Source organism: Typopeltis vanoorti, chromosome 9 (genome assembly GCF_054136105.1).
Source record: "Typopeltis vanoorti isolate ZY-2024b chromosome 9, IOZ_Tvanoo_1.0, whole genome shotgun sequence".
Classification (NCBI taxonomy): domain Eukaryota; kingdom Metazoa; phylum Arthropoda; class Arachnida; order Uropygi; family Thelyphonidae; genus Typopeltis; species Typopeltis vanoorti.
Genome location: NC_143557.1, coordinates 121,848,743 through 121,861,102, shown reverse-complemented (window position 1 = coordinate 121,861,102; position 12,360 = coordinate 121,848,743). Strand labels below are relative to the sequence as shown.

The window sequence follows — 12,360 nt, the reverse complement described above, 5'->3', positions numbered from 1 at the left end:
AATTATAAATGGAATTTCTGCATAATCACATCTATAATTTGATGTTATGCAGAAAATTTATGAAGACTTTACATCTAAAAGTAAATACTGATTTTTAAAACAGATCAACTGGAGAACATAGTAATGAAACAAAACCACCTCAATAAATAGCCCTATTTTTTAACTTCATCTCACCTGCAAAATGTTATAAACCTACTAGTAAATATAGTATTTTTTTTTTCTTTTTCCAAATCACTTCAAATTTCCAGTAAGTAATGTTGTGGTCCACACTAGGTGATGAAATCCATCTTCTGTCTAAAGACATTCCTAGGCATCCATGTCATGGAATTCAAATCTACAGGTACTTGGTTGGAGAGGAAATGCTCCATCAATTTAGCCAGCAGTTACCTCACTGTGAAACCGAACAATACAATAGCACTCAGTGATCTCTTTATTTAGTTATTAAATAAATATAAACTATTTAATTGATAATTACATTAATTAAAATTATTTCTTGCGAGCTGGATATAATAAATAAACTGAGTATGGAATAACGCTTGTCAAGTTTTACAAATTTTTGGGAAAAAATTCAGCATTATCTTTACAATTTTTATAAAAAAAAATTTAAGCAGTGGAATTCCAATCTGAATTCTTTTAAATCGATACAGAAGTAAATGAATGAATCTTAAAGGACATTCTGGCAAGCATTTCCTCTACAAATGCATATTTTCCCCTAGTTGGAGGAAATGCAAACTAGACCTGTAGGTGGTAGATGTCTTCCATCACCCAGTGAAATATTACCTTTCCTATTGACAGGTTAACTTACTGGCATCTCTTTTCTCTTCCAGTTCCTGTATTAATGACTTGGGAAAAGTTCTCTAACTCTACCAAGAACTGCTCACTTCATGTCACTTGTAGTCTTTTGACAGAAAGAAATTCGAAGTATTCTTAATAACTTGAACACAAACATCTAGTCTTGATGGTATCTCAACTATCATCATCATATTCCTGACATGTACAGGATGTGATAGTACTACATGAATAATTTACATCATTACTAACTTCCTATCTACCATTTTCCTCCAAATCAGTCTGTTACTTGTCAAGACTCCAACATTATCAGATCTTATATTTCTATCGTCTAAGGCACTTTGTACCGTTATCAATCCACCTATATCTTGGTCTTCCTCTGGGTCGTTTTACTGCCAACCTGGCAGAGAACACTTGTTTTTGCCCATTCTGTTTAAGTGACCATACCACCTGAGATTAGCTCTGCTAACGCATTCCTGGATGCTGACAATGTTAAGTTCTTTCCTAATATCCTGTTTTTAATATGATATTGCTATTGATGCCAACTGTTCATGCCTCTAATCTTTCTTAGGACTCTCATATCTGCGGTCTCTAGTCTTTGGTCAAGTGTTTTACTTCTGACACAGCTCTCAGATCCATAAGTTAAAACTGGTTTGAACAATGTCTTGTATACAGCTAATTTAGTGTTCTGACTAAGATCTCTCTTATTCCATATAAATTTATTCAGTTGATTTCCTACCATACCAGCTTTATTCATTCTGTTGTCTATTTCCATATTTAATTTACCATCTTCATTAAAAATTGTGCCTAAGAAGCTGAAATGTTTTACTTGTTCCACAGGTTCCCCCTTCACAACACAGTTGACATTTTCAACAATTCTACCTATTTTCATTGTCTTTGTCTTTTTAATGCTGACCTTCATACCGTATCTATTACAACAGTTATTCAATTTATTCAGGGAATCTTGCAAACTTGTAGCGGATTTATTTAGAAGTATAACATTGGTAGCATAAAGCAAAGAGCTGACATTAACATCTCCAATTCTGATATCGTGTTTAATACCACTTTCCTTCATAATGTGATCCATATGGATAATGAATAACAGAGGGATAATGTACATCTTTGTCTCACACCAGATTTAACATTAAACCATCTTCCTGTACTTCCTTCAATTCTAACTGCTGACTTACAACTCAAATAAAGACTAAGTATTGCTTGATATAATGCCCCATTGACACCATATAACAGCAGCGTATTGAATAGCTTCTCTCTTGGCACCTTGTCATATGCCTTTTCCAGATCTACAAAACTTAAATATGGATCTTTGTTATATTCTCATGCTTTCTCAACTATTTGTCGTAAAGTGAAGATCTGATCCTGACAGCCTCTATTTGGCCTGAATCCAGCTTGTTCTTCACCAAGCTTTTCTTCCACAATTCTTCTCAACCGTTTCTCAAGTATACTTGCATATATCTTGCCAGGTACACTCAGTAGGGAAATACCTCTGTAATTCTCACATTCAGTTTTATTTCCCTTTTTATATATGGGTACTATGAGAGCTGAGCTCTGCTCCAATCATCAGGAATTTTCCCCTCTATCCAGGCCTTCTGAACTATGCAGTGCAACCACTGTAAGACTTTTATACCACCATACTTCAGCATTTCTGGTCGAATATCATCTACTCCTGCTGCCTTTCCACATTTTAAGCCTTTGATGGCTTTTTCTACTTCAAGTATCGATATGTATTCCTGTTGTTGTTGTGTCCCAATTTACGATTTCTGCTCTAATCTTACAAATTCTTTTTATCTATATTCTTCTAACTTCTATGCCCGAGATTTTACCAAAACTTATACCAATATCTAAGTTATTGCTCCCCGTAGTACCCCTAATATTTGTATTTATACTGTGCCTTTTGGGATATTTAGTTTAGGATATTACATACATAAACAAGGAGAAAGAACTCAAATATATCTGAAAGTGTAACTATTGCAGTCGTGACACTTAACTCGATTCTCAACTTAAATTTTCCACGTGACTAAGTACAATATTTTCAAGTGGTTATCAACTGCACCATTTATGTTGTCATAAATAGGGAGAAAGTCAATCTCGAATATATCCCTTAGTATTTAAATATTATTGCAGTCTTAATCTCTTTCCTCAACATTAAATTTCCCGCGTGATTAGGTATGATGATTTTAAGCGGTGCATTGGATTAGCAACATCAGACAACTCTTTTATCATTGAACAAAAGGTTTATTAAGTTTCTAAACATGGTATAATTCAAATACTAAACTAAAATACTTATAGACTAACATTAAATCATTACAAGCAATATGGCTACTTGTGATTATGCCGCCATGCACATTAATTCACAAATTCACCTGATGTGAACAAATTAGATCAATTCACACTATCTGATTATTCATACTGAAGTAGATTAACAAATCATTCACTGCTAACACATACCTGTGACATTTCAATTATTTTATACATTACATTAGGCATTCAATTCTTAGGATACGTAATTACTTAATTCACACTATTCCGTTATACCGTTATTTGCACTAACACACAATTATGTCATTTAAATATCTTGTGCAATATAATAGGCATGCAAAAATACCTTAGGACTCTTAATCATTCACAAATCTTTAACACTAGTCAATCTACACATAACACATTCTGTCATATACTAAAGTCCTAGTATAACTTCAACAGTTCTGTATTGGAATCACGATACTTTTCACAGACAAATTTCTAGCTAACATAGGTTATGATTTACAGTACCTTTCTTGAGCTCTTCGTATGGCCCTTTATTCTTTTCCAAACGAACCTCTGGTATAACTTCTCGTAACTCTGGAATACTTTAACACACGCATTTGCTCTACTATCAGCAATGAGGACATCGATCTCTTTACAGCTTTCGGCTTTGCATAGTTATCACTAGTGTTGAAACGAAGAAGATCCCTCCTTTTCTAGGACTCTATGGCAATTTTTCCTTTGCTTCCTACTCGGGAAAACGGGAATCGAAATCCCGCTCACTTTCGTTTCCGTGTTGTGACGGGGAGATATCACCCCTGTCGCCACTCAGGAAAACCCCGTGAACTCCACCGGAACCAAAACCAAACTCCAAGGCCCAAAGCGACTATCCAAAAAGAGTCCTCCCCTTTCCTTCTATACTTTATACTTTCTATACTTTCCTTTGTTAGCTACTTATTTAATTAGAATTCCTTATTTTAAGTCATAATACAATATTAATACATTCCTTCCTTTATCAGCTACTTTAACAACAACCCTTTTATACATATTACTGGATGCAAGAAATTTTCCATTAAATAATTCATTTTTTTTATGCAGGGGTTTTAATTTATGATATTTATTCTTCATGTTACACCATGATGGCTGAGAATACTATATTCCTAAGATATCAGGTGTAACACTGTTGAGTGTTTTTTACCACTGTGCTATCACTGCTTGTTTCATTTAGCAATTTTTCAAAGTAATTACTCCATACTTCAAGGATATCTTTTTCTCCCATTTTCATGTCAACTTTATCACTCTAACTCCTTTTACAGCACTCTTTCCTACATTTCTAAGCTTCTTCAACAACCTCCAGAATATTTTGCCACCTTCTTGATATTTATTTTCTATGTTCTTACCAAAGTCCTCCCATGACTTCTGTTTAGCTAGTTTTACCAAGTGTTTAGCTTTCTTACATTTGTCTCTGTATTCTCTAAGAGCACAAGCTGACTTATTTGCAGGAACTTTTGATATGCTTTCTTCTTTTCCTTCACTGCCTCTTTAACTTCCTGTGTCCACCATGGAGTTCTAATTTTTCTATCCTTGCAGATAACTTCATCACATGGATCTCTGGCTGAATCAATCAGGATTTTCTTCAAGGCTAGCCACTGAATCTCCAAGGTTTGGTTCCTGTTCTCAAACTCTTTCATTTTTTCTTCAATAATCTTTGTGTATTTTAGTCTACAGTTCACATCTGAGAACTGCTCAACTTTCATTTGCTTTAAAACTTTCTTACATGTTATTCTTTTCAATATGAAATTCAATTTTATCCTGCTCAAGACTAAATAGTGATCACTTCCAATTTCAAATCCTCTGTACACTCTGGTGTCCTGCACCAGGGAGAAAACATCACTATCAACAATAACATAATCAGTGAGACTTTTCTTATAACTTGCCTCTTCTCTCCATGTGAATTTGTGCACATTTTCATGTTGGAACATTTTGTTAGTAATAATCAGTCCATGTCCTGAGCAGAAATCCAACAGGTATTTGCCATTATTATTGGCTTTCTCTTTTCCCAAAATTTTTCAAAATTTTCCCAAAATATTTTTGTATGTCTGACAATCATTTCCTACTCTGCTATTTAGATCCCCAACAAATACCAACTTTTCCTTTTTCATTGTTTCAGTTGCTTTTTCTAAAGCTTCAAAAAATTCCTCCACTTCTACCTTAGTAGAACCTTCTGTGGGACCATAGGCACAAATAAATCTCATTGTCCAGTTCCCCATTCTCATTTGCCCACATCACTCTACTTGAAACTGCCTGCCATTCAAGAAGATTAGCCTCGTATTTTGTGCTTAATACTCTGGCTACTCCTTCTTTTCCTTTATTGTCATTTCCTGAATATAACATTTTGTATTTATTGCTCAGAAAGATCTCACCAGTTTTTGTCTTTTTTGTTTCTGTCACCCCAATTATGTCGATCTGGTACTTATCTAATTCTTCATCTAGCTCCATTTCTTTACTATTCAGGCTTCTTATGTTGATAGTACCGATCTTTAACTCTGGTGATGTTGAGTTGGGGTTTGCTTTCAGATTTGTTCCAGTAGCTGACTTTTTGCTGTTCGCCCTGGTTCCCTGACGAAAAGAATGGGGGCCTTGTTTAAATGAGCGACGCCCCAGCCGGCATGAAATTTTGTGATGTTGTGCTATCATTTTCTATATTGGTTTAAGCCAATAAGAATACAGTTTGGTCGGTTAAATCCAAAATTGCCAGCCCATCCTCGTTCGTTCAGTATTCAGGTAGATACCCAACAGGGTGCACCACGAGATGGTGAGGATTGGAGATTAGGTCAGAAACCCTGGTCGGTTCTCCGCATTCCTTTAAAGGCTATGTGGTGGTCTTCTCTCAGTTATACAGCTTTGACCCTTAAGCACCCTGGTATCCCAACTATCGTGTTAAAAACTTGTTCCTCAGAAGTAACATCTATTCTGTATCATCTCTACAGTCTATCCTGTTCAGTTGTCATCTGCCCCTACAGCAGAGAAACAAGCTACATCCAGCCCATCCCTAAGAAAGGTGATAAAAGTCAGACAATAAACTACTGTCCAATTGCTCTCAAATCTGTTCTTTCTAAAACTATGGAGAAGGTCATTAACAACTACTTTCACTATCTGGAGACCTGTCAACTAATCAGTGACCAGCATTATAGATTCTGCCACAACCAATCTTCTAGCTTTCACCACCCACAACTGGACTCAGGTAATGGAAAAATTTGGAGAATCTCATATAGTTGCTCTTGACATTTTCATAAGCATTTGATGAGGTTATACACAGAGACCTACTTAGCAAGCAGCCTTAAACACTCTACAGCCGGATCATCAACTTTCTCACTGGTTGCTCACTGTATGTCATGATGGATGGTTTCCTTTCCTCTGATTTCTCCACCAATGCACAAGTATTCCATGGTTTTTTCCTTTCGCCTGCTCTCTTCCTCTTGTATATAAATGACTTGCTTTCACAGACGTCCAGTCCTATCCGTAGCTTTGCCGACGACAGTACACTCCATTCCTTGTACTACTCGAATATTAGAATCCTCAAGATCCACTGTAACCAATGTCCTGAACTCTGATCTCCTAGCCATATCGCAATAGGGCAAGGAGATCATAGACTTCAATGCCACCAAAACTTAGTCCTGTCTGATCTCTCACAAGGAAAAGCTCGCATCCTTATCCCTTACCTTCAATGATACCAAGATGTCCAAACACAATCAAATTTTCCTTTTTTGAACTGACCTACACTTTTGATCTCTCCTGCACAAACACATTTAAGTTATAGCTTCTGCAGCAGCCAAAACAACTTGGTGTACTTTTTTTCAGAAGACACTACTTCACACGTTCACATTTGCTAACTCTATACAAATGCTAAATCCGCCCAACAATGGAATATTGCTCCCATATTTTGAGCATTGCACCAAAATCCTATAAGATTGCTCAGTTCTATGCAAAAGAGGGTAATCCAGTTATTTTATCATTCCTTTCTCACAGACGCACTTTATTCCCTCTTCCATAGACATTCCATTTCTACTTTATGCCTGTTCTACAGATAATTTCATGGACTGTGGTCTGCTGAATTAGCTACTATTATTCCCCCATAGTTTTCTCTAAAACTATAAGAGGTGTTACTAACTAACTTCTCTTTCATTCTATCTATTTATGTTCTATGGATCTGTCTTCCCCTAAGAATACAAACTTCAGTTGTTCAAAATGTGAAACAAATTTCCCTTTTTTTTTTTATTATTATCTTCTTGTTCACACATGGCTCTAATATATTATAGCTATGTCTTTTGGCTTTTCATGTGTAGATCAGATATATAAATTATTTTGACAGAACTTCTTTTATGAACACTCCTGTTCAGAGATGTGGAGTTAAGATAAGGCATTCTATTTGCAACAGGATAAATGTACATTCATTCTATAGTCACTTTTCTTTATTTTTTGAAAATCTTCAAATGAAATCTGAGTACATTAAAAATTCTTTCGTTGATATTCTCTGCTGCTAAAAGGTTAACAGTGTTGAACAATTATTTTTGAAATAAAATAGCCAACAGATGCTAACAGAAAATATTTTTTTCTTAATAGAGAAAGTAAAGCTGAACAAAGATTTTACTTTCTTTATCTTTTTACCATCAATAATTTTTTTTATAATATTGCTTCATACACAATTAAATTTTTCTCATAACACTTTCAACACTTACATTTCATGTGTGCACACATGAAATGTAATTCTAAACACACAAACACATCACTTTAGTGAGAAAGGTGGAGATTTTTCTGTGGGGTAAAAAGGTAACAAAAATATTAAAGAGATTTATTATTGATATGCATTCGCTAATGCCATGCACATAAGGGATAAGAATGTAAGTTATTTCTTCTGTATTTGAAGAGGTAAAGATACCATAACTGTTAACTCTTTTAAATCATTTCTGACTTTCCCATCCACCACTTTTGAAGGCAATGTGATAATCTAGTTGAAAAGAATTATAAAACAAGAGGAAAACTCATGTAAAAACTTTATTAACGTAGAATTTTCACCTAAGTCATAGGCATTATCACTACAAGATTACAGAATGGCAATTAAACAATAGCAGACAATTCTAAAAAGCACCCTAAGTAGCTAATGTAATATAACTATAAAAGGTCAATTTCCTAACTTATTTGAAAAAAAAAAAAAATTGTATTTAGACAAAATAAAATTAGGAAAGATTAGCTGCTTTAAAAAGTACTATTTCTAACAAAGGGAATAGATGTAGACAATTGGATCTGTTTAAGTTAGGACAATGAAGTAAAGTTTCACACATTTCTTTATAAAGCTGTTTTGTGAGGAAACAACTTTTATGAAGAACTTCTCTTGTTCCTATGTTTAGTGTCAATAACATGATCTGTAAGTCCAGACTGTTCATGCGCATGGTATTTAATATAAGACATGTTCTTTTAGCCAAATAAAAGCAGATCTTCCTGTTTGTCCAAAATAAAATAAACCCACAAAAGCAAGGAATCTGATAGATGCCTGGATAATTGAGAGATGGAAACATGCCCTCAGAAGAAGTGAGAAAGGTGGAGATTTTTCTGATGGGGTAAAAAGGGAACAAAAATATTAATGACATTTATTATTGCTATGCATTCACTAATGCCATGCACATAAGGGATAGAATGTAAGCTATTTCTTCTGTATTTGAAGAGGTAAAGATCCCATAACTGTTAAAAGCTCTTTTTTTTTTGTTGGAAGAATTCTTAAAACCATTAGATAAAAAGGTAGAACAGATAATTTAACTATTCCTATTCTTGAATTCGAATATTATTAAACTTAGCTTCTGGTTGGAGATATGGAGTAGCTCCATTACCTACTAAAACTTTCCATTTCCCCCTCCCCCCTTATTATTATCATTGTTTTCAGTCTTATACTATTTTCAAGCACATAAATTTGAAATTTCTGAAAAATGTCTCTTTCCATGTAAGAATATCGAGGTAATGTCAATGTGTCTTTCTAAAACGAGTTTTATTTATATTTTTTTTTACTTATTATATTTTTTGGATGGTATGCAGTGGAGTAGCTTCATTTCTGCTAATCTTACTACTAAAGTAAGAGGTAGGGTGATTTATTGTAAGTCAGTTTAATTTATTTAAAAATTGTCACGTTTTATAATCAGAGATGTCACTAATGCATTTGGGAACTAAATTGGAAGTTATTTAGACTTTAGGTAGACAAGATGGTGTTAAACAAGACTGGCTGATCGAGGATACAGTTGGAAATTGGTGGAGACCAAATTTTGAACCACCACAAGTAAGTTGGAATGAAAGTAGAATATGAATTATTATCTAAACTTTGGATTAGTTGAAAAATTTGTTATGTAAATATTTGCTATCAACCTGGAAAAGTAAAGCTCTTCTGGTAATGGAGCAGCCCCTCTATCCAACTTTGGCTAAAAAGATATAAATTAAATGAGATTTATTATATTAAAGAAGGATTATTAATTTGACATATGTATGTATTTTTTGAAAGTAAGGATAACATAGATCTTGGGACTGGACCTGATCTGAGATAGTATATAATTAGAAGTGTTGAAAATGAAGAACCAATAATTGAGCATGGAAATATTTATCAGATGGCCAAGAACAATGTGAATAAAACCAATAACAGAGAAATGAATTAACGTATAACATAAAACGGATTACTTACGTATATATTATAATTAGCATAAATTTTTGTCCTAGTATCAAGGGCATCTTCAGTATGACTTCTAAATTAAACAACAAGAATTGAAACTGGAATACTCAACAATGTCCCGTGTGAACTGCACATACATGATGTGGAGCATCATGTTCTAATAAAAATAACTTTGACAAGATTTAATAACAAATAAAAAATATAATTAAATATGAAAAATAACAAATAATTAAATTTAAGTTAGTCTGGAATTTGTGAAGAACTATTTCATGATAAGTGAGATAATTTAAGTCCATTTCTATTTACATTCAGTTGATGTAGCAAGGTCTTACAACTCTCTGTATAGATGTTACATTCATTAAGAAGATTATTACTTAATTTTTTAATTTTTTTCTAAAGAATGTGATGTCTGGTGGTGATAGTGTGCTCCACAAATTCTGATTGCTCTGGCTCATGGAACTTAATGTAGTCTTAAATGTTCATCATGATGCACGGCTGCCAATCTACCTGTTTGGCCAAAATACTATAATCTACAATGGTGAGGAATTTGATACACTCCAGCGTGAGCTAAAGACAGAAGTTTATCTTTAGCTGAGCTAAAGATAAACTCTACCTAGATGATAGGATGGAAGGACACTTGTAGATCAATGGGTCTAAGTAGTTTGGCTTTACCCTCTGAGATGCCTTTGACATAGGGAATGATGACACAACAACCACCTCTGTATCACTATTACAATGAGAGGCAGATGACAAGGAAACTGTTATTATTATCTTGTTGACATATGATTCAGTAAAGCCATTAGTAAGGAAGATGGACTTGATATGATTTATTTCTTGAGAGAGCAATAATTCAGTGGAGCAAAGAGAGTGTGCTTGATGTACTAAAGTCTAAATGGTGTCAGATTTTTGACAATTATGATGATATGAAAGAGTATGAATGTAAAGTCCAGTATATATTTTCTTTTGGAATACTGAGAAGTGAAGGATACCATCTCCCAAAAATAAATGACATCAAGTCCTCTTTCCTTGCTAATGACTTTATTGAATCGTATGTTAACAAGATAATTAATAATCACAGATCCTTGTTATTCGCCTCTCATTGAAATAGCAATACAAAGGTGGTCAATCATGTTGCCATTCCCTATGTTAAAGGCATCTCAGAAGGTATAGACCCATTGACTTACAAGCATCCTTACATCCTATCAACAAGATATCTACTTTTCTGGGCTCAACTAAAGATAAACTTCTATCGTTAGCCCACTCTGGAGTGTATCAAATTCCTTGCCAGTGTGGATTATCGTATTTTGGCCAAATTGGGAGTCGCTTGGTGTCGCACTGATTAGATTGTCGGCTTGTCGAGAGCTCCTGAAAAGATTAGTAGTATTTTGTGTTAACATTAGATATTTTACTAGAATTTTAAGTAGTATTGTTTGCTTTTTGTTTCTTGGTGTATCTGTGCAATTTTTGCATGTTTTCTGTTATTTTAATTATTATTTTTAAGAAAAGATAGCGTACACATGGCACCGATAAAGAAAAAAATGGCGGCCAGGTCGGCATGTTTGTTTAAGAGTTTTGATGTAAATGAATTTATGCAATGTGCTGTCTGTGAGATGTATGCCTTGCGAAGAGCGGTGGGAATCTGGTTAGAAAGTGATAGTGGAGTTAATATGTGTAAAGAGAATGAGGACTTCAAGCGTGTTTCGTGTGTCGAGAGTGATATCGTTAACTTATATGATAGTCAGATAGTCAGAATGTAGAAAATGGCGGTGTGCTAGAGAATTGCGTGGTAGTGCCAGATAGGTGTAAGAGCGTCGCCGAAAATGTAAATGAAGGTAGAAACACAGAAAGAATGGATGATTTGATCGATAATGAAAATGGTGAGATAAATGCGAGTAGCGAAATTGCCCGTTTGAATGGTGCGATACACAGAGCTAAAAGACAACTGGAGCGTATGGAAAAATGTGTGTTGAACGTATCGACAAATAACCGGCGGAAGTCTGTGACGGCAAATAATAGAATGTTCGCAAACGTCAATAAAATGAAGGAGCGAGTGCTGTATGGAGATTTGCTATTAAGAGGCGTAATAATTGAGAGTTTAACAAAGTCGTACCAGCCGGGTGAGAACATAAAGGACGTCAGCGAATCTATTCGACTGCAAAAACAGGGTGAAAGAGATGATAATCGTGGCAGGAACGAATGATTTGAAAGAGGACAAAATGGAAATGATAGAGGATGTGAGGGAGTTGTTTGAGGTAGCAAAAGAGAAGAGTGAGAGAGTTAGGATGGTGAGTATCTTACCGCGGTATGACAGCGAAGTGTTTAGAAGGACTGCCATAATTGCCAATGACTTTATGCGTGGGTTATGCATGGAGAGTGGTGTGGAATTTGTGGATGTGTGGAATGAGTTCGATGGGCGAAAGGACTTATATAAGATGGATGGGTTGCATTTGAATGGAGTTGGTGTACGGAGACTTGAAAGAGTGTTGATGAATGATGTGGAAGTGGATGTACAGACTCAGGGAAACTAGATTTATTAAGAGGGGGGAGTAAATATGCAGACTTTTGGGGGGGCAGTTAAGTGTATGAATGAGTATATTATGCCC

General features: G+C 34.8%; 1 protein-coding gene across 2 annotated transcripts in view; it reads left to right on the top strand.

The window, feature by feature from the left end:
• LOC150103481 (cleavage and polyadenylation specificity factor subunit 5-like) overlaps window positions 1-12,360 on the top strand; it is a 186,419-nt gene that overhangs the window by 66,014 nt on the left and 108,045 nt on the right. For both annotated transcript variants that reach the window (XM_090398226.1, XM_090398225.1), the window contains exon 4: window positions 9,284-9,373. In XM_090398226.1, the coding sequence (XP_090254352.1) occupies window positions 9,284-9,373 (90 nt within the window). The remainder of the gene's footprint in view (window positions 1-9,283; window positions 9,374-12,360) is intronic.